General features: G+C 41.9%; 1 protein-coding gene across 1 annotated transcript in view; it reads right to left on the bottom strand.

Moving 5' to 3' along the window:
* clstn2a (calsyntenin 2a) overlaps positions 1 to 26,777 on the bottom strand; it is a 186,612-nt gene that overhangs the window by 50,006 nt on the left and 109,829 nt on the right. The window contains exons 3-5 of the mRNA XM_069684151.1: positions 12,056 to 12,251; positions 8,491 to 8,602; positions 8,252 to 8,348 (exon numbers count right to left, since the gene is read on the bottom strand). Of these exons, the coding sequence (XP_069540252.1) occupies positions 8,252 to 8,348; positions 8,491 to 8,602; positions 12,056 to 12,251 (405 nt within the window). The remainder of the gene's footprint in view (positions 1 to 8,251; positions 8,349 to 8,490; positions 8,603 to 12,055; positions 12,252 to 26,777) is intronic.

Here is a 26,777-nt window from a genome sequence, read left to right on the forward strand (position 1 = left end):
GTGCGAGCCGCGAGCGACCGCGTCAATCATGGCAGGAAGTCACACATGAAACAACGAGAGAATCCGGTCAATTTTAAAAATTAAAACAATTTTCAAAATAAAACACCGCTATTGACAAATGCGATGTTATATTTGTGTGCTTTTATATATTTGTCAGTATCTAAACAGAGCGCGAGAGAGATGAAGATACACACAGACACAGACACACAGACACACAGACATAGACAAAAACACAGACACACACGCACACACACAGACGCACACACACACACAAGAAAGAGAGAGACACAAAGTGGACTGGCTATAGGCGGTGCGGGCGGGGTTTCAAAACACACACGCAAACAGAGAGAGAGAGCATGATGAAAAAACAGCTCCAAATGTGAGTAAACGACAGCTGAGGAGCAGAGGCGCTTGTCGACCACCGCGGAGAAATGCACGTCTGGTGTGAACGGAAGTGCTCCGGCTCGCGGCGCTTCGCAGCGCTTTGGCATCTGGTGTGTTCCCGCCGTTGGCCTTAATCCGGGCCCTCTAGCACTTTGCAGAGTATGTTTGTTCTGGCGTTAGCCCGGATGTGGTATACACCGACCACAACCCCCTTACCTTTCTTTGTTCACTGAACTGTCCACACAATAGGTTGATGAGGTGGACCGTGTTCCTGCAGTCTTGTGTGGACACAAGGCATATTAAGGGCAAGGCTAATGTTGTTGCAGATGCCCTTTTACAGGCCCCAGTAGGGTAGTATACTCTCTGGTATCCTAATGAGCTGATTAAAGGGGGGTTATCATGCTAGTTTCAAGCTTCATATTTCACTCTGTGATACCTGTGGAGTAGCTTAGCATCATTTACAGTTAAAAAAACTCATGTTTCTCACACTGGTGCTCTGTGCAGGCCCTCATACAGCCTCTGCCTGAAACCACTCAGTCAGCTCTGTCCCTTTAAGAAACCCCGCCCCTACAAGGCCGCTGTCTTCTGATTGGCCAGCTCTCAGAAGCCTGCTGAGGCTGCACTTTGTGGCGTCACGTCTGAAACCTGGCGTCCACAGCAGCCTGCAGACTGAGCTGAGAAGCCTGGGGATTACTCCAACATACTTGTACCTACAGATTAGAAACATCCAACATTGTAACATTACATTTATGTCTTAAAATGTGAAACAGCCCAATACCCCCTCTTTGAGTACAGCCTTATTGTTGTGTTTTTTCGCTTTGTGATTTGTTTGTGTGCCTGTTTTAATTGGTACTTTTGGTGTTTCGTGGATCCCTTTGGGGCCCCCGTCTTGGGGGGGGATGTGTGATGCCCCTGTGGTGCTTCAGCTCCTCCACTAGGCTTTTACTCTCTCTCTCTCCTCCGGCCCTCTCCACAGGCACACAGCATTTAGTTTTGGTGATGCTGATTTAAGTGTACGTTTTGTCGTGTTGTGCGTTTTACATAATTATCCACACACACATTCTCCACTCATCACACACCACTGCTGATCGCCACATTTCACATTGTAAATATTTGATTTGGTCATTTAATTTGGTTTAATAAAGAATAGTTTAAATGTTTAACATGGTGTTGTTTTCCCTCTTTGTTGGGACTTTCTGAGCCGGGTCATGACAGGCTATATTTCATGATGTTTAAAGAGTCAGGGGTCGGGCCTGAGAGAAACCACAGTATGACAGTAATTGTAGATGAACGGCTGAAATCTGTTGAAGTATAAAGATCCACATGTTTTCAGGAGGTTAGCAAGCCGCGGAAAATATTAACACAAATTGACTCCCTAGGGAATTAACCAAGAAAGACTGGTTGCAACAACACTACTGCATGCTTCACTGACTGAGATAAATGTTAACAGCAGCAAGGTTGCTGTACATCTAGAAAACATCAAAGCAGAAAGAAAACAGAAGCAAAATCGTTTCAACATGATGATTAAGCACATTATTTATGAGTGAGACTTAATACAGATGTTCCTGGAGATAATAAACAGGCTTCAAACAATGTCACATTCTTTTTTTGTCTCATATTGTCTGCGTCAGTCATCGCCATCACAGTCTGTCTGCGGACCTGCAAGGACAGCTGAAGCTATTTTTGTTGTTTGCATCTGACGGCTCGGCTGTATGAAAGGCTGTCACTGTGATGGCTGTCAGAGAGAGGAGAGGAGAGGAGGAGAGGAAAGGGGAGGAAAAGAGGGGAAAAAAGAGGGGAGAGACCAGTGGAGAGGAGGTGCAGTGAGCTCAGAAGGAATCAGTTCAGAGCAGAACAGAAGAGATCTTGAAATGTCAGAGGAGGAAAGGTGACGAGGTCAGAGTCAGACGGTTCCTAGTGAAGTCTCCTGCAGTGAATATTTGATCCACAGCTGGTGAGAGGCACTGTTACAGTTCTGCTCTGGATCAACCAATGGCCACATTTTAACTACTTGAAACGTCATATTTTACGATACAATACGATACGATACACTTTATTGTCCCCTTAAGGAAATTTGTCTTGGACTCCAATGCCGCACACACTTCACTGCCAATACAGGAGGATCAGTAAATTAAAGACAAAACACAATCCACATGTAGACAAGAGTACATGCCAGTGAAAAACCACAAACATATATTGCACGAAACCCATATTGCACAGATCCATATAAAGGAAAGCATTAAGAGGGAAAAAAAATAAAAATAAAAATAAAAATAAATATAAAGAATAGAAATATAGAAATAGAAATATATAGGAACACCATGATGCTATTGCACAATCCACAATCTATATCACCTCAGGAAGCATTTAAAATTTTGATCAACGTGGGCACAAACAAATTTTTAAAACGGTTTAGTTTGCATCTGGGGACTCTGTATCGTCTGCCGGATGGTAAAAGTTCATATTCTGAGTGAAGGATGTGAGACGGGTCAGACAGAATTCTCTGGGCTCGCCTGAGGACAGACTGCTCATATATTAACTGCAGGGAGGGGTTTTCAGTCCTCCCCACAACCTTGATGGCAGTCCGTACCAGGTGAGCCAACCTAGATTTCAATTTAACAGAGAGACCACCGTACCACGCCGACATCCCGTACCTAATAATGCTCTCTAACACAGCCTGATAAAACAAGAACATTATCTTCTGGTCCTCACCGAACACTCGCAATCTGCGTAAAAAATACAGTCTTTGCTGTAAGCGAGAACACCAACTGTCCACGTGAGTTTCCCAGCTAAACAGGTTATCTAGGTGGATGCTGAGATACCTGTAAGAGCTTACCTGATTGATTTCTTTGTCATGTATAAGTACTGGGTTTTAATGATTTACTAATAAAGTTCTGGTTAGTTTAGAGCAGAAACTATTATTGGATTAACCAATAAGTTAATTGATACATTCTTTAATTATTATACAAGGGAAGAAATCTAATATTTGCTGGTTCCAGCTTCTTAAATGGTTTTGCTGCTTGTACAGAAGCACAAGTGGGCTCTTTCACTGATAGCAAAATGACATTGGAAGCTAACAACATTGCTAGAGGATGCTTTGTTGAGTGCTACGTCCCCATTGGCTAATGAGTTTTTGAGTGACAGCTCGGAGCCAGCACTTTGCTGAGAAACCTCTGGTAGCACAGACAACATACAGCATATGATCGATACTTACACTATATGAATCCTGTACAGCTGTTGCTCATGTCCGCCGACACCGTAACTCGCTTGTGCAGCACTCGGCAACATACTGGCAACAAGCCGTCTGCCAAAACACATTAGCCAATGGGGACGCAGAACTAAGAGAACCCGCCCACACAAGACGTCTGTGTCAGACTTGCAACCAAAAAGTCAGGCAGCACAAACAAGAGGACTGGCAGCGTAACCACAAAAGCTGTCAGTTAGAGCAAAAATGTGAACATGGAGAAGGTAGCAGAGGGAACCACAGGGACATGTTAGCAAAAAGACTAATAGTTTACACAAATACTGATTCCATACTTTGTCCTTACAAAACAAACACAAACTGGACCGGGCTGTTAAACCACATGGAAAGATAACTGGTGAACAAACGAGGAGACTTGACAGACTAGTAGCTCATGAATTTAGCTCACAAAATAACAGCAGATGCACTGCACCCTCTGTGGCCTGAATATGAAAGGATCACATCCTGTGTCCCACTTAGCATTCAGATGTTCCAAATTTTGCTTTTTACAATGAATGTATGATCTTGATGTTTTTGTTTCATGGTTGTTGATATCTTTAAAGCAATTACTCCCAGGAATTTTTGGATTTTGAAGACGTCACATTGGGCTCTGGAAAACTGTGACAGCCACTTGTCACAAATGTTTATATTTTATAGAGTTAACAAGGAATCGATGAACTGCAGTAATAGAAGGCAGAAAAATCAATAGTCAGTTGTAGCTCCAATTAAGTTGAGTTTTTTACTAGGTACTTTGAATGCATGTAACAAAAAGGTAAAACAGAAAGATGCAAAATGTAATACATTAAGTGCATCTGCATGAGCTGTAGTCTCAGTTTTAACAAAGTATTTATGCTCACATCACTCTCATTGAGGCGCACAGGTGAGAATATATGTGGGAAAATACTGTATGTGAGCATGAATCACACCCTGCAGGTGTGTCTACACAAGCAGAAAATGTTGGTGTATTTACACCCCTGTGTATGGCTGATTGTAATATAATTTATGTTGGATGTGGTCATTTCAACAAGCTAATACATACGATAGCGTTGCCAGAGGGTTTATGGTGAAGTAGGAGGAAGACTCAAGAGACTTTATTGAATGTCCCATCAGGGGATATAAAAAGTGCTGCCAGGAAACAAAATGACAAAAGTTTGACATAATAAACGTAATGTAAGGCAGGGCACCTGTGAGTGTGGCTGTGCAAAGGGCTGCACTCTGTCAGCATAGAGCGCATTGTGTCTGGGCACGCTGCTTGTGCATTAGGGAGCGTCAAGCTCAGTGTGGGCATCAGGCTTAATGGACGCCAACTGCTGTGCAGCATGATGCAAAACTATTCCCGGAGCTGGGGCTGCGTAAAGAGGTAGGAGGAAAATATGCTAGATTTATGTAGTGTGAAATGTGTACAAGCTGGTGTGTGTTTGGTGTGTGTATTAAGGCTGCAAAGGTGTGGGGCTTGGTGAGGAAAGTCTGGGTGGAAAGATTGTTTGCAAACATTAAGATCGGTACGTGTTTTTGTTTGTGTATGTTATAATATTTAGTATTGTTGAGAGTGTCAGTATGACTTCTGAATGTTCTTATTCTGTGTTGTGATTTTAAGGGAGAGTCAGAGCGGGATGGTATGTGAAGGGAGTGGTCAATAGAAAACCTACTGTTAAACCACTGTTTTACGACGCGTGTGTCTTTTGTAATAGTATTCACCATAATAGATCGCCATAACTATAAATACACCTAATTGTCATACGTGTTGCGAGGCATTAGTTGTGGGGGGAACGGAGCTGCTTTATTACAATAATCAGCACACATCCTGGCATCTGTTCCTGGTCTTCCTCTCTAGATAGATAGAAGATATTGTTGCAAACCTCTCCATGTGCGAGCATTTGGCCTTAACCATCCTCAACACAGGGTTGGGCACTTGTATGTGTACTGTTCTCAACATTCATTTAATAATATCAGCTAGGGCTGGGTTTAAAAAAGTCGATTTTTATTTGAATGACCCAATATTGATTAATAAATCGTGAGATCAATCTTGTGTAAAAACGTGTCTGATCACTCACGTTTCTGAGCGCTCCTGAACACAGCATGACTCAGCTGAAACACGGCAGTGAGGGAGACATGCCCGGACTTGTTTCCTGCACCTACTACAGAGACATCAGATATCACTGACGGACTCTTTTATCGTGTGTGCGTCCATGAATATGTGCGTTAGTTTTGCACTGATGTTTATATTACTCTCTGTTAGTGTCGGCTTTGGCTGCGAGTGTATTTTCGGCATGTTGTTCAGTATGCCTTTCCCCATAACTCTTAGTCTCATGTGGTTTTGTTCCTCACGCTGTGAGATTTTGTGGCCAAATCTCGCAAAAGGTGAACCCCTGTTCGTCTAATCAAAACCATGAGCCAGATGTTCAGACTGAAAATCTGAAACTGGAAAAAAAAGTTCATCAGCTGTCTGATTCATAAAATTGTTAATATTGTGTTGACTGCTGTGTGTTTGTCATGTTGGGGTCAATTCTTAGTATAAACATTAAAAATGTTCATAATGCACCAGGTTGCAGTGATATGGTAACTGGCATACCCCTTAACAAATCGATATTGAATCGAACCGTGACCTTGTGAATCGGAATCGAATTGAGAAATCCTAATCGATACCCAGCCTTAATATCAGCAGCCTCACTCCGAGATATGGCAGCGTCTTTGACCGTATTGATGACATCATCGAATGCTTAACAGCCCCCCCCTTCACAATGATTTCAGCGGCAGGTAAAACTTTTTGTAGACAAAGGATTTTACTTAACTCAAAATGTGTAAACTACAAAATGAATCTACTAATAAAAGTAACTGAAATAAAAACCATATCTGTCTGAATAAAACACTAAAGACAAACAGACCTGGGATAGTAGTATGTTGTGTATTTGTGACTTGAGAGTTAGCATAGCAGGTAATGAAACAAAGCAAGTCCACCTTGTCACTTAATGTAATAAAGTCACAGCAAAGAGAAGTCATAACAAAGCTCAATTGGATGAAAGCAATACCATCATTTCATCTCTCTCATTCAAAATTCAAAATCCTTCCATAAGGTGGATCTAAAGAATGTGCTGCGTCTTCACTTTCTGCCAAACAATATTACTGTGCCCTGAAGGAGATCGAATCAAATGACTTCTGTAAAATACAGTGAGCGAAGGATCAGGAGGTTAAACTCAGAAAGCAACCAGACAAACTAATAAATATTACCCCGAGAGATATGGAGGAAGCAGTGTGTGTTCTTCTGTCTGATCTATCTGCAGAAGTCTCCACACACAGCCCTCCAGCCTGCCTTCACTTTGGATTACGCTGCTCTCAGATCAGCGCAGTGTGGATGTGGAAGCTCAGGCTGCACAAATCCCACAGCTGAAATATTATACAGGCAGATCTGCTCAGAATAGCTCTCAATCACAGATACATTATTCTCCAGCAGTGGAGTAGGACTGCTGTCAAGCTGCAGACGAGATTGTCAAAATAAGGTGGAACATTATCACAATTAAAACAGAAATCCTCTTCATGTTATAGGTGTATTTACTGTAATCTGTGTGGTGTACATCCATAAAAAATAAAGTTTTAAGCAGCTTGTTGGTGAAAAAATGCAGTAAAATCCTCCTCAATAGTATTATCTCTACACAATGTTGGTTTCTGTTCACGGTCTGCTCCACTATTCATCTCTAGTTCAGTCGTCCCTCTCATGTCTATCTTTAGTAGAGGCTTGTTCGTGCTCGCAGGAGGTTCAGCCGGTTCAGATCGTAGACAGAACTTATGCAAATTTAGCCGGAGAATGGCTTCTTTCATCGAGACATTAGCCATGCTGTTTATGAGCGGCGCTGCTTTACATTTACTACGCGTCTCCAGAAGGGTTCAAAAGAGTTTTAACAGACACCATCCTTCAAATATCAGCCTTCTTACAACCCTCTTTTGTTTAAGTACAGAAAGCAGTTTCACTACAAGGTATCTGTGGATGTTTCAATTTTTTCAGGGAACTTCAAGGACTTCTGTCTGGTTCAAAGCAGAGGTTTATTCAAGAGGGAAAAGACTAGACTGTTTGCCTTCATCTGAGCGTTGAATTTGTTTCTTTTTCTTTGGATTTTCACTTATTTTTGAAGTTGTATCTGTAGTCATCGATCTTTTCTTTGCTTGTTCAGCCATAGTAGATTACTGTTTACTCTCTACACAGCCGCTTAGCTCCGCCTACCCTCTCTGGCAGACCAACCACTGCTGGGTGATGGAAAACACGTCACTAACTGGGCTCATATTGCTGTATCAGTATTTTGTCTAACCCCTGAAAATGAAGCTTTGTTTCACAGTGTTTTTGGTAGTTTCAGGCCGTGGAAATAATATTGGTTATTGTTATGGTGAATTATTAAAGTAAAAAAAAAGCATGGTCAAGTGCTCATGGCCGTGTATAAAACTGTGATAGTGTCACACGAGTACTGGCCCTTCAGTGTAATCACATTAAATATAAAACTTCCAACAAAGAAAGCCCACAGACAGGCAGGCAGGCAAGCTCTTTCTTTCTCTCTCTCTCTTGTACATCTCTCTCAATCACATCAGCAATTATAACCACGGCCTAGTCCCTTCATTCAGACACACATTAGCTCTTACCGTTGCGGTCTATGGCGAATGGCGTCCCGGCAGTGACAATCTCATAGTTGCAGATCTGGCTGTACTGTGGGGAACAGTCCTGGTCCCAAGCTTCCACCTGTAACAGCAACACATAGTTCAATAAAGACCATCCTGACTTGTACATGTATATGTGAGGTTGATTATAACATTACATTAAGGACACAAATAAAACAAAGCTAACTTAATAACACTAAGTTTAAAGCATCAGAGCTAAATACCTGCAAAATGCTGTCATAGATCTTCCCTTCTGTTACCGATGCCTTGTACTGCTGCTCCCGAAACACGGGGCTGAACTCATTCATGTCATCCACCTGGATGTGAACCACCGCCCTGAATGTAGGAAGGATGGACAGAAAGAGGGAGCAGGAAAGGAGGGAAGGAGGAAGCAAATGAGGCAAAAGGGAGGGAAGGATGCAAAGAAAGTGGGGTGGAAATGATTGATGGGGAAAAAGAGAAGTAAGGACAGAGGGAAGGAAGTGATGGATGGAGGAAGGTGGAGAAGAGGGGACAGGAAAATCTCTTTAATTCATTAGAGATGATTAAAATTAATTAGGATGTAACTTTGTGTAACGTTTATGATAAAAACAGAGGATTGTGAGATAAAAAATAGTGATCATTCTCTGACCCACAGCCATGTTTCTCTCCACTGTCCTTTCAATACCTCCTTTTGTCTCTCTCTGATACACATAAGCACACAATCTGGTCTGCAGGAAGGGGCTGCCGTAGATATCAATCATGCAATCACATAACATTTGTGCACTAAAGTGTATAAATGAAGCAATAATTTAGATGCGACGTGAAGTTTTTCCTCACCGGTGACCTTCTCTGACAACAAGTCGCGGTGTATCTGAAGAAGCACATCTGGCTAATTAATGACATTAGCTTAATGAGGCCTATTTAGAATGTCATGCCGTGATAATGTCACACACACACACACACACACACGCACACACACACACACACACACACACACACACACGCACACACACACACACACACACACACACACACACACACACACACACACACAGCTTCATTCATCATCCTCTGGTGAAATTCATCACAGATCCCTGAGCTGATAAATTTGCCTCTCTTCAGCGCCGAGCCTGCAGCGGCTTATTTTAGCATCTTGTGTCTCTGACTGAAGCAGCAGAGGGTTTGATTTGCTGCTGTCCGCGCCAGTCTGTCTGTCTGTCAATCTTACTCACACAGCACTGTCACACGCACGCACGCACACACACACACACACACGCACACACACGCACACACACGCACACACACACACACACATAAGAGCACATGTTATGTTGATGGGCCATTAGGGAACATATCCTGAGAACTAAACTGTGAATCTCGGCTGTCACTGCAGCCGCACTCAGAGATTGGGCGAAAAAAAGAGAAGATAAAATACAATGGGAAAATAAAGACCGCAAAGGCTAGATCTAATTATGATCTAACCTTATTTTTCTTTACAACTTTGAGAAGTTAGTGTAAACCCCGCCCCCCAAAAAAACAATTTATTTGCGTGTTCCAATTGATGATCTTTAAAGTAACAGCATGTTTGCCTGTCATGTAACGGGCCTTTTCTCATATAGACACAATGAAATGTGACTAAAGTGCTAAAGAGGGACTCATTACTGTGAATCCTAAAGCACAAACAAGCAAACACACAAAATAGCATAAAAAAGACGACTCTGATGGACAATCGACCTTTGAGTTCCATCCATCCATTATCTAAACCGCTTATCCTGTTGATGGTCGAGGGAGGGCTTGGGCCTATCCCAGCTGTCATTGGGCGAGAGGCGGACACCAGTCACAAGGCTGACGCATAGAGACAGACAACCTTTCACGCTCACACCCACAAAAAAGGGCACCTTACACTGCTAGTGTAGTAAAAAGCACGAAGGCGGAGTGGTGGGGCAAAGTCGTTCCGCCTCCGAGCCGGCATCAGAGGTCGTAACAGAGGCGTAACAGCGTCTGTGTAAACAGCGGAGCCGGCGGAACAGCACTGTGTGTGTGTATTTGAAGCACGCGCTGTTTGTTTACACCTCGCACACGTTTTGCTTCCGCAACGCTGGAACGCTGTAAAAACACACACTGGGACGGCTTAATGCGGCCGTTGCTTGGTCCACTGTAAAATGGCAAAGGCTGCATGACGGCAGAGCTCTGTTGCGGCGCTGAGGCGGAACCACAGTGTAAAAAGGGCTACCAACTAACCTAACAAGCACGTCTTTGGACTGTGGGAGGAAGCCGGAGTACTCGGAGAGAACCCAGCGCGACCTTTGAGTTGTGCTTGAAAATCTACCAAAACATGTGCGAGTATCACTATTTTTGTATTTTCAGTCATTCAAATGTTAATTTGTATAACGTGGGCAGGAATACAAAGGTGCTGTTTTGTAGTTAAGATGTTTGAAGTTTTATTGGAAGCTGTCCGACTGATTTTATTTAGTAGTAATGTTGAGCAAACATATTGTTTTCTCTCTAAGTCTGACTGTTGCTTTCTGCAGAGAACTGAAAGTCAGTTCTCAAGCTGCTTTTGTAACTCTTATTAAATAAGTTTATTTCTGTTTGTATGTAATTTTTCTGTTGTCTCTTGTCCGCCCACTTTAAATCTGACTTTCTGTGACAGCCAAACAAATAAGGCACGATGGATAATAATTAGCAGTATGACAGCTTTAATACACGCTGTGACAATCACCATTATATAACTGAGTTTGTAGGCAGCATAAAGAAAGTTTGAGTACAAAGAGGCAGAAGAGACAGGCAGTGATGAAGAGCTGGTGGGGTGACAGTATACTGTATGTAGGGCTCTATTTACAACTATAAAGTGATAACAGTTAAAACAACACTCCTCTGACATCATCTAAACATCGTTTGTTTCTGACTGGAAGAATTTGTTGCACAGCAAGTTTATTAATTATATTACACTGTTAAATATTCATGTTATTTTGAAACCACCAATTTAGGTCTTGTTTTATTTGACTTCTGATTTAGAAGTTGCAAGTTTCTTGCCAGTCGAACTTTCTCCAGTCAAGATCCCAAGTGGTTTGTTGGGAAAAGATATTCATTGTAAAACTCTTCAAATAAAATAAAACACTGATACGGAAAGTTTTCTGGCTGATTCTGTGTTTGCATGAGTGTCGAGCTCACACAGAACTGATTCCTCTATTCCTAGTTAAACAAGAGCACGACATACAGCAGACCAGACAGTGTTGTTCTCATGTTAGGACACAAACAGATGCATTAAACTGATAAAAGAACATACAGTATGACAAAGAGTCAAAGCTACAATCTCATAATCTTCATTACATACTGTTTAGCGCCACCTGTGGTGATAAGTGGTTATTGCACGTATGTTTAGGGACCTCACTCGACCTCGCTTCTCGAAGATCTAAATAGCGTCACCTGTCTGAGTCAGCTGTCGGTCACATCATTGCTTTGTTCTTTGTTTGGTTGGTTAGAGTAACTCATGTTATTCAGGGATATGGAGACTTTCAATGCTAGAGCAGCCCAGAGAAAACAACAAGAGCGAGTCTGTTGTAAAAACTCCATTTAGACTGGGAAAAACTGTTCTTCTGTAGTACAGCAAATGCAAGAGCTTGTATCTGTGTGCTATTGGCTCCATCATCTATTGTGTTGTTGTGTTGCCTAATTTGGCGATTGGCAGTAACAAACATTTATTGTCTTATTTTCTGTTCAGCAAACAAAGAAATTGTTAGGGAATTAAATAATAACACACACACACAAAATTAAAACCAAAGGAAGCGACATCAGTTGACTCACTTGTGGGACTTCTTCCAGTCGGCCCCGCTGGGTCCGGATCCACAGTCGTAGGCCTGGATAATGAAGGTGTACTCCTTCTGGCTCTCACAGTCCACAGGGCTGCTGGCCCGCACCACTCCTTCTCCTGATGTGCGGTTCAACACCACCGCCTCGAACGGAGCGTCCTGACCGTAGACCTTAAAGGCACAAATCTCCCCTGAAAGACAAAGAAAGAGAGCAATGAAGACATGATGGCTGACTTTAAAGTAACACTGACAATGTTCACAATTTAAAATAGTGATTTTTTTCTCCTTTAATGGCAAAAATGAAAGGAGCATTTTTTTATTGTCATATACCCATTTAATAAATCAGGGGCAAACACAAACTAAGAAATAAAATGTGTGACCATCAGAGAGAAGGAAAGAGACGCACATCATGTGAAAATGACACCAGCACTTTGGAACAACTACTGTGTATCAGTCGGATATCTTGAATATCCACACGCTTTATCCCAGACAACCTCTAAAGAAGAACAGCGAGAGGAAGACACCACAGAGACATAATGGGCTTCAACATGTTTGTTCCCCAGCAGAGGGTGAAAATGTAGCTCAGCATGCGGCTCATCAGCGGACACACATTGAGTACGCTGGGTGCTCAGTATTGATGCAATCTGCAGAGTGTGAGTGCACTTAATTTAAGGCAGACAAACAAACACTGAAAAAAACACGGGCATGTGAAAACAGTTCCAGGACTGGACTCTTTTCTTTCAGTCATTTTTCTTTCATGACAGTGCTCTTTTTATTTTGCTTCATTTGGCTCTTCCTTTTTTCAACAGCATCAAACAAACAGCTCAGTTAGTAGCGGGTGAATCTATCTGTGGGCAGTGAAGTAAAAACAAACACTACACACTGCTGACATTTTCTGTACAACACAGCTACAAACAGTCCCATTTCAACACACTCATGCTCCTGGGACGTAGTTAAAGCCACTGACAACCTGAATCCACAATAGCTTTCTAACTATATAATTAAGGGTTTATCAAAGTAACTGTTAGTTGTTGTTTGCACTCTGGTATTTATAGAAAACTCGACAATTACCTTCACGAACCAATCACAAGATCACAAGTCACACTGCAGCTAATCGTCGCTATCCTCCCAGCCTTAGCGTGCATCGGCAAGTATTAACAACTGGGGGTGTAGAATGCCCTCCAAAGTTTAGTTTCTTCACTGTCCTCTCTAATAACAGCAAAGGCCAAAAACAAACACAAAAACCCCATACTGTTTAGAGCCGCACGAGGCTGATTGCAACGTGCACCCTTGTTGTGGGCGGAGTCAGAGAGTTGTCAATCAAAATACACCGTCTTGAGAAATGGTCTAAGTAGCTAAATAAGCTCTTTATGATCTGAGTTTTCTAATAGTTAGGAATGTCTGTTTTCACTCAGATTATAGTCAATGCTTAATAAGACTCTTTACTTTGATATTATGCAATTTTTATTATTACAAGCCACATTTCCAGAGGCTTTACGGGAAAAATTATTTCTAAAATGTCACACTGTGCCAGCTCAACAAAAGTATTTTGCCATATGCACTGAATGTATTGTGTTTGTCAAATGTGTGTGAGTGTGTGTGTGTGTGTGTGTGTTGATCTGTTTGTGAGTCTTGTATCATCTGCAGAGTTCATCCTCTGCACAAGTGTTCATTTCAGGGATTTGGAAAATCTCCTTGCAGAGGGAACAAAAAGCTGCAGCGCTGCGACCCTGCGCTGGCTCATATCTCGGCGAATACAGGGGGACACACAGAGGAAACAAAAAGCTACCATGCTAGGGGATTTCAGTTTGCATACTGAACCCTTGCTGACAAATACAAATTTCCCCCTCGCCAATGGCTTCTTTCCACCGCCGCTCGCCTTGTCTTTATATCCCACCGTCATGCACAAAGTCTCTCCACTTATTTTCTCCCTCTGACTTCCTTTTAACCCGATTCAACTTCTCAAATCCCCCTCTCAGTGAAATAATGATGCTGCCAAACACAGCAGACCTCAAGGTTTGATCCCCAACCAATTTTCAAGATGCCTGGCCCCTCGTAGCGGTCCCTTTGTGGTGTTATCGAAATGAAATGGCGCCCAATGCTGCACTGGGACGTTGTTTGTATGTATAGAAAATAATAACACACACAGCGGGTGGTATGGAAGGATGCCGATAAGCCCTGCCTGCACAAACACACTCATACACACAAACTGAGCAAATATGCTCTAAGATAGGACCAAAGGGAAGAATCTGGTCTGAAAATACAAGTCAGTATATAATATACTGCTGCATCCCTTATGCATAAACATTGACTCAGGGGTTGGGAGCAGGAAAAGGTACATCCACTTAACAGTTTGGGGTTGGATGCAAATCCATTTTCCGCTCCATCTGTTGTTGCAAATTCATTTTGTGGATTATATTTTACAGGAAACGTAACAGAGTCTCAGAGGGGGGGAAGATAGAGAGAGCAACGGAAGAAGGAGAGAGAGAGAGAGATGAGAAGGAATGTGATGTGCCAATGTATATGTAAATGGTAATGACAGGAATTTCAGACAGAGTCCTACTGTGTCAGCAAATGTGTACTTCACGCACACACTTAGACACTTACTTTTTTGCCACTTAGTTTTCTTCTCAGCCGCCCCACCAGAGGGAGGACTGTAATTTCACCCCGCTGTGGCGCGCAGATGAAATGAAGTCTAATCTTTTGGCCTATACGTCACGAGGGAACGGGGGTCGCTTTCAAAGTAAATATCATAGATTTTGGCTCCGGGGAGTTGGCGTGTTGCCATGGCAGATTGAGAGTGAAGTGGAAGAGTCAGCAAAATGGTTCGATAATAACATTCATCTAAAATAGATGGCACTCCATGAAAGCTGGAGCAGCTTACACTGCATCGACAGAAAATATCAAGCTGTCAGGGAGCGTGTATTTCACGGGCTGTTAAATGGGCGATATAATGGAGACGGACAAGACGGGTAAAATTAATGAGAAAATGATTCTCCGCAAAGTTACACGTTGTCACAAGGAGCCAAAACAAATCTGTGTATTTCCACCATAAGTAACAGGACTTGACAGAGCATTTCATGTCTGAGAAGTTTATTTTATACCGTTTTTCAGATTTAACTATTGCGTTTATTCATTTGAATCTTCAGGCCTGTTTTTGCACAGAGCAGAAAAATTGCAATGTCAAATCAAGTCATTAAAATTAGGATGTAATCTCTAAACAAAGTCCAACTGACATTTTAATTTAACTTAATATAAATCATTTTTCCCTTTCCTGGTTTTGAAATGTCTGTTATTTTAACAACTGTTTGTATTAATGCAGGTTTTATTTGCACTTTTGGCAAAGTTTGGTTTAATTTACTTTCATGCCATTAAAAATCAAGTCAAAGGTCAAAACCTAGTATGTGGCTGACCACATCGGGTCAGTGTGTGCTTTTGTGGGCAATGTGTTACAAGGACTGTCCTTATGAGGCCGATGACAACGTGTTGGAAAGCAAGTGCGCGCGGCGGACGTAGGTGAGGACAGCTGACGAACAGCGGAGGAGCAGCCCCGCCTACTCCCTGAACAAAGTATCCAGAGCCGTATAGACAGAGAGTCGCGTCAGTGGAGGTCCAATATGCTCCATGATCCGCCATTGCAGTGTCGCAACTCTCTCTCTCTGCGGCTCTGAAAGTACCGTCACTCAGTCAGTCACAAACAGACCCATGTGTAGGGCTGACCCCGGTGGTCAGCCAAAAATAAACAGATTTATAATAATAAATTAAAGCATGAATATTGAACACTTGTGCTTTACACCAAGGAACTATAAAGATTTTAAGCACTTTTCTTATCGCAGTTTGTTTTTGTTAAAATATCTATGTATGACAGAACATTTAATTTAATATGTTGCTTGAAATTCAATGAAAAATATGTTTTTTTCTGTTTAAAGAACAGATGCATCAGTTGTATTTTCTTTTTTTTGTTATTTAGATTTTTATTTTTCTTAAACATCTTGTTACAGTACAACACAAAGTTATATTTTTATGTGTATATTCAGATACTGTTGGGGCGGGTTCCTTTTTATATTGTCTGTTGTGTTATCTCTATTGCACTCAATCACATTTAAACAACCTGAGTAGTTTTCCACATGTAATAAACTTTAATTGCTGAGCTCATCAGTCATGTTTTTCTCCCTGTTTATTAAAAACAGTTTACAAAGCACTAAGATGAACTGGGAATATATAATTACATAAAACAAAACAATCAAACACAGGTTAAGATGATATTCACCTTTTCCATAGTGGATATTTCAACAGGAGAAAATGACAGGTGTTATTAATAACATTAACGATGCTCGTTAAAGCCTCAGTACACCTGCATGCACAAACAATATTTATTGAGGTGGTTCCTAAGACCTGTAACTATGTGTCACAGCTCTAAAACTGTCTTGAATAACGAAGGTGACCTGATAAAATCAACTATAACTACACCAACATGCTCATTAAAATGCAAGCAAGATTCAGTGTACAGTATAAAAAGACAAAATAGGGTCAAGGCACGTGATTTAAATATCTGTCTTCGCCTTCGACTGCAGCTAATGGTTGATTCACAGCCTCAATATCAGAAAGACAATTATGTAAAACACACAGGCTGCTTCAGTCCTTTGTGTTAAAGGAGAGGTAGAAATGAGTATCATCAGCATTAAAATGAACACATGTGTCATGCTTTCCAATAATGTGACCCCCGGGTAACATGAGTGGAAACAAATTAAGATTGAAGCTTTGGATTTGTATCTGGAGAGACGTGCTAATGCTACCACCAATTAGCATACATGAAAAAGAAGCGTCCCTTTTTCTTTTCCTAGATGTACACAGATAAAAAAAGTAATTTGTCACCTTGCATTTTAATTGTGGTTATAAGACCTGAACTGTACTGTTGGGCCGATTAATTAAAAGGAGTGACTTCCCAAGCACAGAAAGCCTTAAGTAAACCCTGTTTCTCAGTGAAGCCTCAACGGGAAACAGAAAACTCAATCATGTTAATTCCTCTTCTTCTTAATCAAATACTGTTGTGACTCCATCTGCTGTGTCTGTGCCAGTTTGTCTGTCTCCACGTACAGCATTTGACTATCTGTGTGTGAGCATGTTTTTCGTGTACATGTGCTGTAAGACCTTGATTAAAACGAGTCTGTAAGTAGACGGACTATGAGGCGGTTTTAAGCCCTGATTCCTTCACTCTCCTGACACCACTGCTGAGCTCACACTCACCCATGTTCTCCTCTTTTAATTAATGACTGGATTACACTTCATCCCACTACTGACCCACACAGATACACTCTGACTACACTCATTCAGGCTCACACAAAGACACATACTGTATACATAACATACAGCTCTATGTACACACACTATAAACACAGTGTGTTATTTACAGTAAGCACATTATGGATAAAAATAAAATAATATCCTCCGTCATGGTAGCCAGGAGTGTCTTGAAAATATAAGGATTATAAAAATGAGAGTTTATTTTCTAAATAATATACTTGTAAATGTTCTGTCTAATATCTCACCAGACGCTGTGGGAAGTTTGTGTTTTTCCGGTTTAATCATTTGTGAATTTTGCTCTCAACAAAAGTACCCCGGTGGCACACGGAGCACATGGCTGTATGACTGAGCAAACAAGGGCATGTGTTGTAAGTCTGCTGCTGCTCTGGAGCTTCAAAAGCTCCAGCTGTCCCATTAACTTCTCTGTCAGAAGTTTAGACTGCAGAACTTTATGTAGTAGAACTTTATGTCGTGTTCCTCCCTGTTTAAATAAGTTTTAATTGTATTAGCATGACAGCATGTTTAGGCCCGTGTCCTGTTCCAACGTGAAATACATGAAAGGACCACTACCCCTAAACATGGCATTAGGTATTGGTGGCACATTCAAATAAACTTTGTAGTAGAAATAAACACAGTGCATGTAGGAAAAAAATAAAGTCTTACATGTTGTTACATGTGTTACGCTGTGTTGTGTTATGTTGTTCTAATGCGAGTTGTGTTAAATTGTGTTGTTCTGAAGGCACTGTGTGACATGGCGTTGTTCTACATTGCATTGCATAACGTTGCGCTGTGTTACATTGACTTGTTCTACATTGCATTGTCACTACAGAGTGTATACAAAGGCTCCCTAAAAGTGAAGCTTAAATTGTAGCGATCTTGGAGAAAACATCTCAGTCGCCCCCTGCTGACTGGCTGCCGTATAGGTCATAAAGCCCGCCTCCTCAATGTTACACTGCGTTGTGTTACATTACGATGTGTTACATTATGCTGTGTTACATTACGTTGTGTTACATTGCATTGTATTCCATTATGTTGTGTTACATTATGTTGTGTTACATTGCGTTGTTACATTGCATGGTGGACCATTAAGATGTTCTATTTTGCTTTGTGTTACATTACGTTGTGTTAGATTAAGTTGTGTTACATTGCGTTTTATTCCATTATGTTGTGTTACATTGCATTGTGTTACATTGTGTTGTGATACATTGCGTTGTATTTCATTGCATTGTATTCCATAACGTTGTGTTACATTGCGTTGTGTGACATTGCGTTGTGTTACACTGCGTTGTGTTACATTACGTTGTGTGACATTGCCTTGTGTTACATTACGTTGTGTGACATCGCCTTGTGTTACATTACGTTGTGCTGCATTGCCTTGTATTACATCACGTTGTGTTACATCACGTTGTGTTACATTACGTTGTGTTACATTGCATTGTGTTACACTGCGTTGTGTTACATTACGTTGTGTGACATTGCCTTGTGTTACATCACGTTGTGTTACATTGCACAGTGTTACTCAACATACCTTTGCATTAAGTTGGATATATTGCATTATGTTGTGTTTCGTGATTTAATGATTGACTTATTTATAAACTAATTTAATTTCATAACCAATCCAAGGACACAACTCAACTAAGAATTATGAAGGAAAAACATAAAGTTGTGTTACATCTGGAGGAAATACATAAAATGTATTTATTCAGTTGTTGTTTTTTTTGTAACAAAATACATTTGAGGTTTGCAGTTTTTTTTTGCGTGTATCTGCCTAAATTGATGATGTTGGTATAATAAACGGTACATCCACTTTGTAATGAAAGTGCTCTTACCTACAATAATAAAATGTATTACACTAGCTGAATATTAGAAAAACTATTTCTCTCCTACTTGTGCAGTCATAGTTTTTGAATAAGAGGAGGCTGAGGATGAAAATAAATGAGCTACCACATCCATCCACTAAAGCCTTCGTCTGTACGCTCTTGTATTTTTTCTCTTCTGTCTCAGGGCTTTTGTGACAGAACAATGACACTGAGCCAAAAGAAGACAACGAGAGGTAAGGTTGTCAAATGTTGTCACTGCCTCACATTTTAACTGGCATTTTAAATCTATACTCAAAGCATTACTTGACTATTTCACTTCAAAGAAAAAAGAGGCACGTTGTTTGCAGCAAACTTTATAGATTATTAAGTGTTGACATGAGAGTTAGTCAGTATTGAGTTACATTGAAAAGTATCCATTACATAAAATCTGCAAGTGCACCCACATAGTCACCCACATTTTGAGTACAAAAAAATGTATACAGTATTGACTAAAAGCTCCTCTTTACAAATACACACCCACTCACACACACAAATAAACCAAGAGCAGCCTATAGGCAGATGTCAAATAATTTAGAGCGACACGGAATTGAGATAGAGAACATAAAATCACTGAAGTGTCTTCAAATGCAAAAATATCAGAGACAATTTTAAGACATTAAGGGAAAAAACATCTCCATCAATTTTGAGCCTGTTTGGTACTTTGAAAAGTGTGTGTGAGTGTGCGCGCGGGTGCTTGCATTTGACCGGTGCAGCCACTGTGGGCTCCCAGTCAGTTAAAGAGAGACATGCAGGAGCAATTTATCAGAGTCCCGCTGGGCTCCACCAGATAGCCGGCCACTTCCTAATTGCATTTGGGAGATTGCCGCACCATCCACTTGACCTCAGGGTGACGAATCAACAACTAGCTCAGAGGGGAGAGCAGATGCACACATGCAAACACACCCACACTAACTTTTAGGCAAACTGCTCACCCAGGGCCGAGCATGCTTTGGACAACACAATATAGGAATGTGGAGAATTCAATATCGCAACAATACACACTCAGTCTGCTGGGGGCTGCAATGCAATTAGTGTTAATTGCAGCCTCTGAAGTTGTGGGATTAGAATTCATCAGATGAACTGTGACTGTCGGTGCTGCCTGTTAATTGAACCGCGTGAAGATGTAGCTGTGTGACTTAAATGCAGAAGAGGGGGAGAGCGAAGAGAAGCAATTGGGCTGAAGTGTTTTAAGCCGATAGCAAGTGGAGTGTTGACCGCTGAAGTCAGACACAACTATGAATAGTTTAAGTTGCGTCTTTTAAAGAGGCTACTTGTGACTCAAGGATCATGGGTTTGAGTGCCATGACAGGCTGGGAAATAGCTCGCCTTGAGCTACGTGCTTAACCCCGAATCTCTCCTGCGAAAGTATGTAAACAGAAAAAGGTAAATGAGGCAGGAGGATCTGACAGAGTACACTGAATATATTTTTGCACCTCAGCTGTTTACAGTGTTAAAACCAACATGCAGAGACGGCATGAGTACGACGACGGGAAAGGAAAACCTCCTGAAAACTGAAAAAGAACACCAGACACATGAGAACTGAGGATACCAGCAACATGCAGAGATGTTCAGATGACATTTTTTCCGTTAGCGATTTTGAAACCTGAATTAACAGGTGGAGGCTCGACAGTCAAATCTGACAATAAACACAAAGAAATCAAGGAATCGTGACAATTCAGTATGGAGATGGAGACTTGTTTAACACATCTCTTTCACTAGTGTTGCTTAAGAGTGTTTGAGAGACACGAGTATTTTTTTTGCTTTCTTTGCCTTTATTCATAGGACAGTGGATAGAGTTGGAATATGGGAAGAGAGAGTGGGGATGACCTGCAGCAAAGGGCCTAGAGTCGGAGTTGAACCCATGGCCGCTGCATCAAGGACTGTAGCCTCTGTATATGGGACGTGAGCTACACCTGCGGCCAGAGGCACTGATTTTTAACTCAGAAGTGCTTTATTCAGTGTTTCAATCACCTTGTAGGTTTTGAGGAGGAGACCTCAGCATTTAATTCGGCTGCTGTTAAGTGAGTAACAGTAACGTACTGTTGAGTAAGTCAAATGACTCTGCAGTAGACCCGGGTAATTATCGCCTCGGCTCCAATCGGCATTGATGGGAACACAAAACCTGGGTCGACGCGTTAATCTCTGCCCCCTCTCCAGCGTGATGCTCCATCGGTAACTTCTGCGACTCCCTGTCATCTCAGCTACAAATTCCGCCCGTCTCTGTCCGAGCAGTGGTCGAACATCATTGCAAATTTGTTGCACCGGGTTTGATAAACGGAGTGAATGAGTAATAGATACAATAACACCCTGCTGTTCGTGCGCGTGCTGTGTCTGCGTCCCGTTTGTTTTTAGGGATGTGCTTCTTGTCTTGAGCTCTGTTAAATATCTTGTCTACTTTTACTGTTCATTTCTATATTTATGGATCCGCTCGAAAACGAGATGACACATCTCAAGGGGTTATTCCTAATAAAGAATTTCCTACAAAGTGCTTCACATGAACAAATTACAATATACAGAAATAAAAGCATAAACAATAAGGTGGCTCACTGAACTACATAATAAAAATCATGCCAGACAGACACTGCAATAACAAGGTACAATAAGCAGCACAATAAAATACACAGAACATTCACTGTAAGTGGACTGGGTGAAACAAAGTTACCTGATTGTACGAGCAGATATGTTTTTAACTGTGTTTTAAAAGACTCTACAGAGTCAGCAGGCATTCCAGAGGCTCAGTGCTATGGCCTCAAACGCACCATCACCACGAGTCTTAAGGCGTGTTGGTGGAACAAGCAGATCAGCTACAAAGAGACTAGGCTAATGTTAGCGGCAGCTTAGCAGCGTTATTGACTACCTACTGAGTAACATTACATTATCTGCTAGCGCTACATTCTTGTTGTTTGCTTTTGTAATGTAATAAATGACCAGAAATTAGTTCTTCTTTGCCGCTCTAAAACAGTACTTAAAGGTGGCAGCCATGATACCTCTACAGTGACTATTTTGGAAGGGTGAAGTTGAAATTACTTGCGGTTTTAAATTATGATATCTGAAAGTATCTGGTTTTGTTCTTGGAAGAACTCTTGTGACATGTAGTACAGAGGATGTCAAAGATAAAAGGTGGTGGAGAGAGGAGGGAAAGCTGCAGGGGACATACTGTATAAGGGAGAAGAAAGAAACAAAGGATACAGAGAGGTAACTTTAGTGTGTGAGATAACAATTCAGGTATAAATAGAAGTATCAACCTCTTGAGTATCTCAGTCTGCCTCCCCTCCTCCTCCTCCTCTTCACCTTCTCCTCCCCACGTTACATCTCCCTGTCTCTGCGGCAGATTTCATCGAGGTTAGCAATTATTCAGCTCTTAACATCAGCACTCAGATGCACTGCTCAACCTTGCCCTCCCTTCACCCCGACACGCCTCACCCACTCCCTCACCTCTCTCACCCCTCCTCCTCTGTTGTTCCTCCGTCACCTGCTGCTCGCCACGGCTGACAGTTCACTGCTCCTCGAGGGTCACTGGTTGACAGTTAAATGGCTTCTCGAACAAGGGGGGAATTTACAGGTTGGAGGATGCGTGTGTGTGCAGGTGCTGTCTCACAAACACACACAAATGCATGGATATATACAGTATTTATAAGTACACACACAAGGGAGAAATAGCGGCGTGTTTGGAGCTGCTGGCCTGGGTCAAACTTGTCAGAACTGAGGCGTAAACAAGCAAAATCCACACCTAAATCAAAAGATCATTTCAAAGCCAACCAACCAACCGAGCATCAACAACGCCATCCCTGAAGCAGAGCCTCACTTTGACCATCCTCTGAAGCCAGTCTGCTTTCCTGATCAACTTTTTCATACCTATCATTTCCTGTCCATTATCTTCTCAAGCAAAGACCTCTCCGCAGTCACATTCGTATCCATGTAATTCTCCATTGTCATCGCCCGTCTGTTGGACTGCAGAATCTAAGATAATCACACACTCTCAGGTACAGCAGGGATCCTCCATGAGCCTCGGAGCTGCAAATGTCACAGTGTCTCTGAGTATGACCTCCGTAAGCTTAGCAGCTCTCTGAGAAATGAGCGACACGGCCCATTGGTTTAACACACACACATGCACAGACACATGTAGACTAACCATCACTGCATTTGTACACAAAAAGGCCAAAGAGGTGATAAATTATATAAATTAAGGTCTGCGCAAAGTGACAAGCATGTATGGCCAGTTATGTCCGACCATTATCATGCAGGAGGTCATTCGCTGCTGCGTCTCCCTCCTCCACCCCAACACCCTCCTGTTGTGGTATCTCCTATTATTGCTTTAGCTAAGGTTTAATGTTCATGTAAGTGTTCATTAAGAGTGAACAGCAGAGTCCTTGTTGCTGTTAGGATTCATCGGGATGTTGCTTAAACAGCAGAGTTTCCCCCACCAAATTTACTCTATAACCATTTGCTATGAATTACAGTGGCAATCACAACAGCACAAGCTATGCTCCTTCAAAGAACATCTGACTACAGACACTGTTAAGTCCTGCATTCCTCAACTAAAGTAAAGAGCATTTATCTATTTATTTATTTTAAAATGCATAGAGAGAAAATGTTGTCTGTTGTTCCAATTTGAAGATGCATTTGTGAGTCAGGTCTATATCAATAAAAAATGCCTTGATTTGACAGTTCAAGTGTTTATCTTGACCCAAGAATGAATGAGAATATTTGAGCCTAAACAGTTTGGACCATCCCTGAAACTGAGGACTGCCTCCTCACTACCTGCACTAATTTAACAAGACTAGGTCAAAACCTAGTATGTGGCTGACCGCATCAGGTCAATATGCGCTTTTGTGTTACAAGGACTGTCCTTATGAGGCCGATGACAATGTGTTTGAAAGCAGGTGCGCGCTGCGGACGTAGGTGAGGACAGCGGACGAGCAGCGGAGGAGCAGCCTCGCCTACTCCCCGAACAAAGCATCCAGAGCCGTTTAGACAGAGAGTCGCGTCAGTGGAGGTCCAATATGCTCCATGGTCCGCCATTGCAATGTTTCAACTCTCTCTCTCTATGGCTCTGAAAGTACCGTCACTCACTCACTCACTCACTCAGTCATTTACATACCCCTGTGTAGGGCTGACCCTCGCGGTTTATATTAAGCTTGTATATGTCTGTTGTGTATTGGGTCCACCCACAGCTTTTATTAATCTTTATCTCTCTGGTTCTGTCGCCAACTGGTGACTTGAACAGGAAGAAAAAAAAAAAGCATGAAAATGTATTTTTAAAACTTGCTGAGCTGCACAAAATTCAAATCTTGAAACCACATCACATATTCAAAAGATCAGGACTTGAAATAAACCCACGGCAAACCTGAGCTGTGGTTTTACGCTAAATTATGCCAGATATTATTAGTGACTCAGAAAACGGACACTTTATTTGATAAAGTGAGGGTGTCTGCTTATTACAGCAACAGAGTCACAGCACAGTGTCGCAGGACTCATATGTGACTTATCTCGTGATGAGAGGAAGCAGAGTTCACCCACAGCCATGTAAACAGACATTTTACCGTACAGAGGACAGTAAAGCTAAATTAATACGCTTCTCGTCGTCGTGATCGCCGTGTTTTCTTCTTGTGCCAGGGAGCTCTGAAGCATTGGATAATACATTCTGTCGCAGAGGACGGCAGAAAGTACAAATGTTTTACTTCGACCTAAATGACCACCCTGCTCTTGTCTGCTAAAGTTATAGCGGGTTTTATGACAACAGTCTGCTCGCTGCTCTACAGATGTGTTGTCATCCGTAACCCTGGTGCTGTCAGGAGCTTATTAACCAGTGGGAAAATAACCTCACTGTGGCATCCCTAATTGCAATGGGCAGTAAGACACCGATACAAACATACAGCAAAGAACTGTCATATAGCAGACACCTCCTTTTTATATATTCAAACTAAATAGAGATATATGGACATAAATGCTTTCTACAGCACCTGACGTATATAGGTTAAATATTAGCTCCAGTTTAGCAAAACGCCCTTGTTGAGGTTGATATTTTACATTAATGTACGGCTGCATTTTGCATCAGGCAGGTGTGTTCTTGTCACAGGTTTCATCTTGTACTGGAAACCTTTAATAATGAGCTGAAATAAGATGAGGGAAGCCGAAACCTGCAGACTAATGTGTGTCAATACTCTTAGTACTCTTAGTAACACTTTACATGGTGTCCTTTTATTTTTCTGTTGTCATAAAATATTGTTTAATGGAGCTTTGAAATTATTTGGTGTTTCAGTAGAACAGGTAGCTCCAAGCGTAACTTCTGTCTCTCTGGTGTCACTCTCCTCTACGAACACTCTGGTACACAATCATTGTCACATTATCTGTGACCCGAGTTAAAGCAAACACAACATCAATGAAATCTGACGGCTGGTATTTGAGAACCCCAGGAGACCTTTTGCATCCTAATGCACGCTTATTTAAATGACACAGCTAAACAGCGCGTCACACGGGCAGCAGCAGCAGCAGGGGTGTGTGCTGCGGGACGAGACAGCATGCAGAATTCATCAGGAGGGTTGGTTCAGAGAAAACGTCCTGAGAGGAGGTAATGAGCGGTGTAGTTTTGATATGCTGCGGAGGTTAAGATAACCTAATCTGTCATCTTTCATTTATCTCCGCATGCTAGTTATGTTTGTCACAACATATGGCAGGAAATAGCTCAGGCGTGCGTCGCTGTCGTGTCTGATCATCTGTCAGTTCTTCAGGTGAGGTAAATGTGAAGGTGTCGTGTTGTTTGCAGAGGGAACGGCTCCATTTATTTATACACATTCGCTGCCAGGAATCAGTGTGAAACTGGAAAAAAGCAGCTTGTTTGTGTGCATACTGATGGATTTCAGGCCTGGCACACCTAATCCTGCCACATACTACAGACACTTGGATTTGAGGGGTTTTATGTTTTCTCGATATTACTTTTCAAATGTATCACAGTCTAGTCCTTGAATCTATCCAGATGTCTGTGAAGGTTCCCAGTCACCCAAGTAAGTATTTTTTTGTAAGCTTAATCCAACAGGCAACTGGACTTGGTTGAAGTTCTTGAAGAAGTTTCACCTCTCAATCGAAATGAGAGGTCAAATGCCTTCACATCACACGACAAAGACAATTAAAATGTAGATTATGTGCCACACCAAAAGTTCAGAGGTCATTCGAATCATCCAAGAATGGTGCAAGAATTCGTACATCTTACGAAGTAGACCGATCAGTTTGTCCGCGCTCTCCACCACACCAGAGTCTGTCACCATGTAATCCCCCACCCATATGGACTGTGAGCTGACACAATCCTCACCTCGCAGCGACAGCCCCGCGTGTGATAGCGTTAAAGGACACAAAAAGGTCAGCGAAAGGTCTTAGAAGGGCAGGAAGGGTTTGATATTAGACTGTCTACATCTCTCTGTGCCGTCGGAGGCAGGGGAGCGTTGATAAGGGACGTTTCTATATTCCCCCTCCTCATTTTTTTTCACTTTTCTCTTATTGTCTTTTAGTCTCTCATAATGAGCAGAGACAAAAAAATAGCAGGGTGACTCTTGATGG

Source organism: Semicossyphus pulcher, unplaced genomic scaffold (assembly GCF_022749685.1).
Source record: "Semicossyphus pulcher isolate SPU_LCO1_2020_fin unplaced genomic scaffold, fSemPul1.0.p SCAF_7, whole genome shotgun sequence".
Lineage (NCBI taxonomy): Eukaryota > Metazoa > Chordata > Actinopteri > Labriformes > Labridae > Semicossyphus > Semicossyphus pulcher.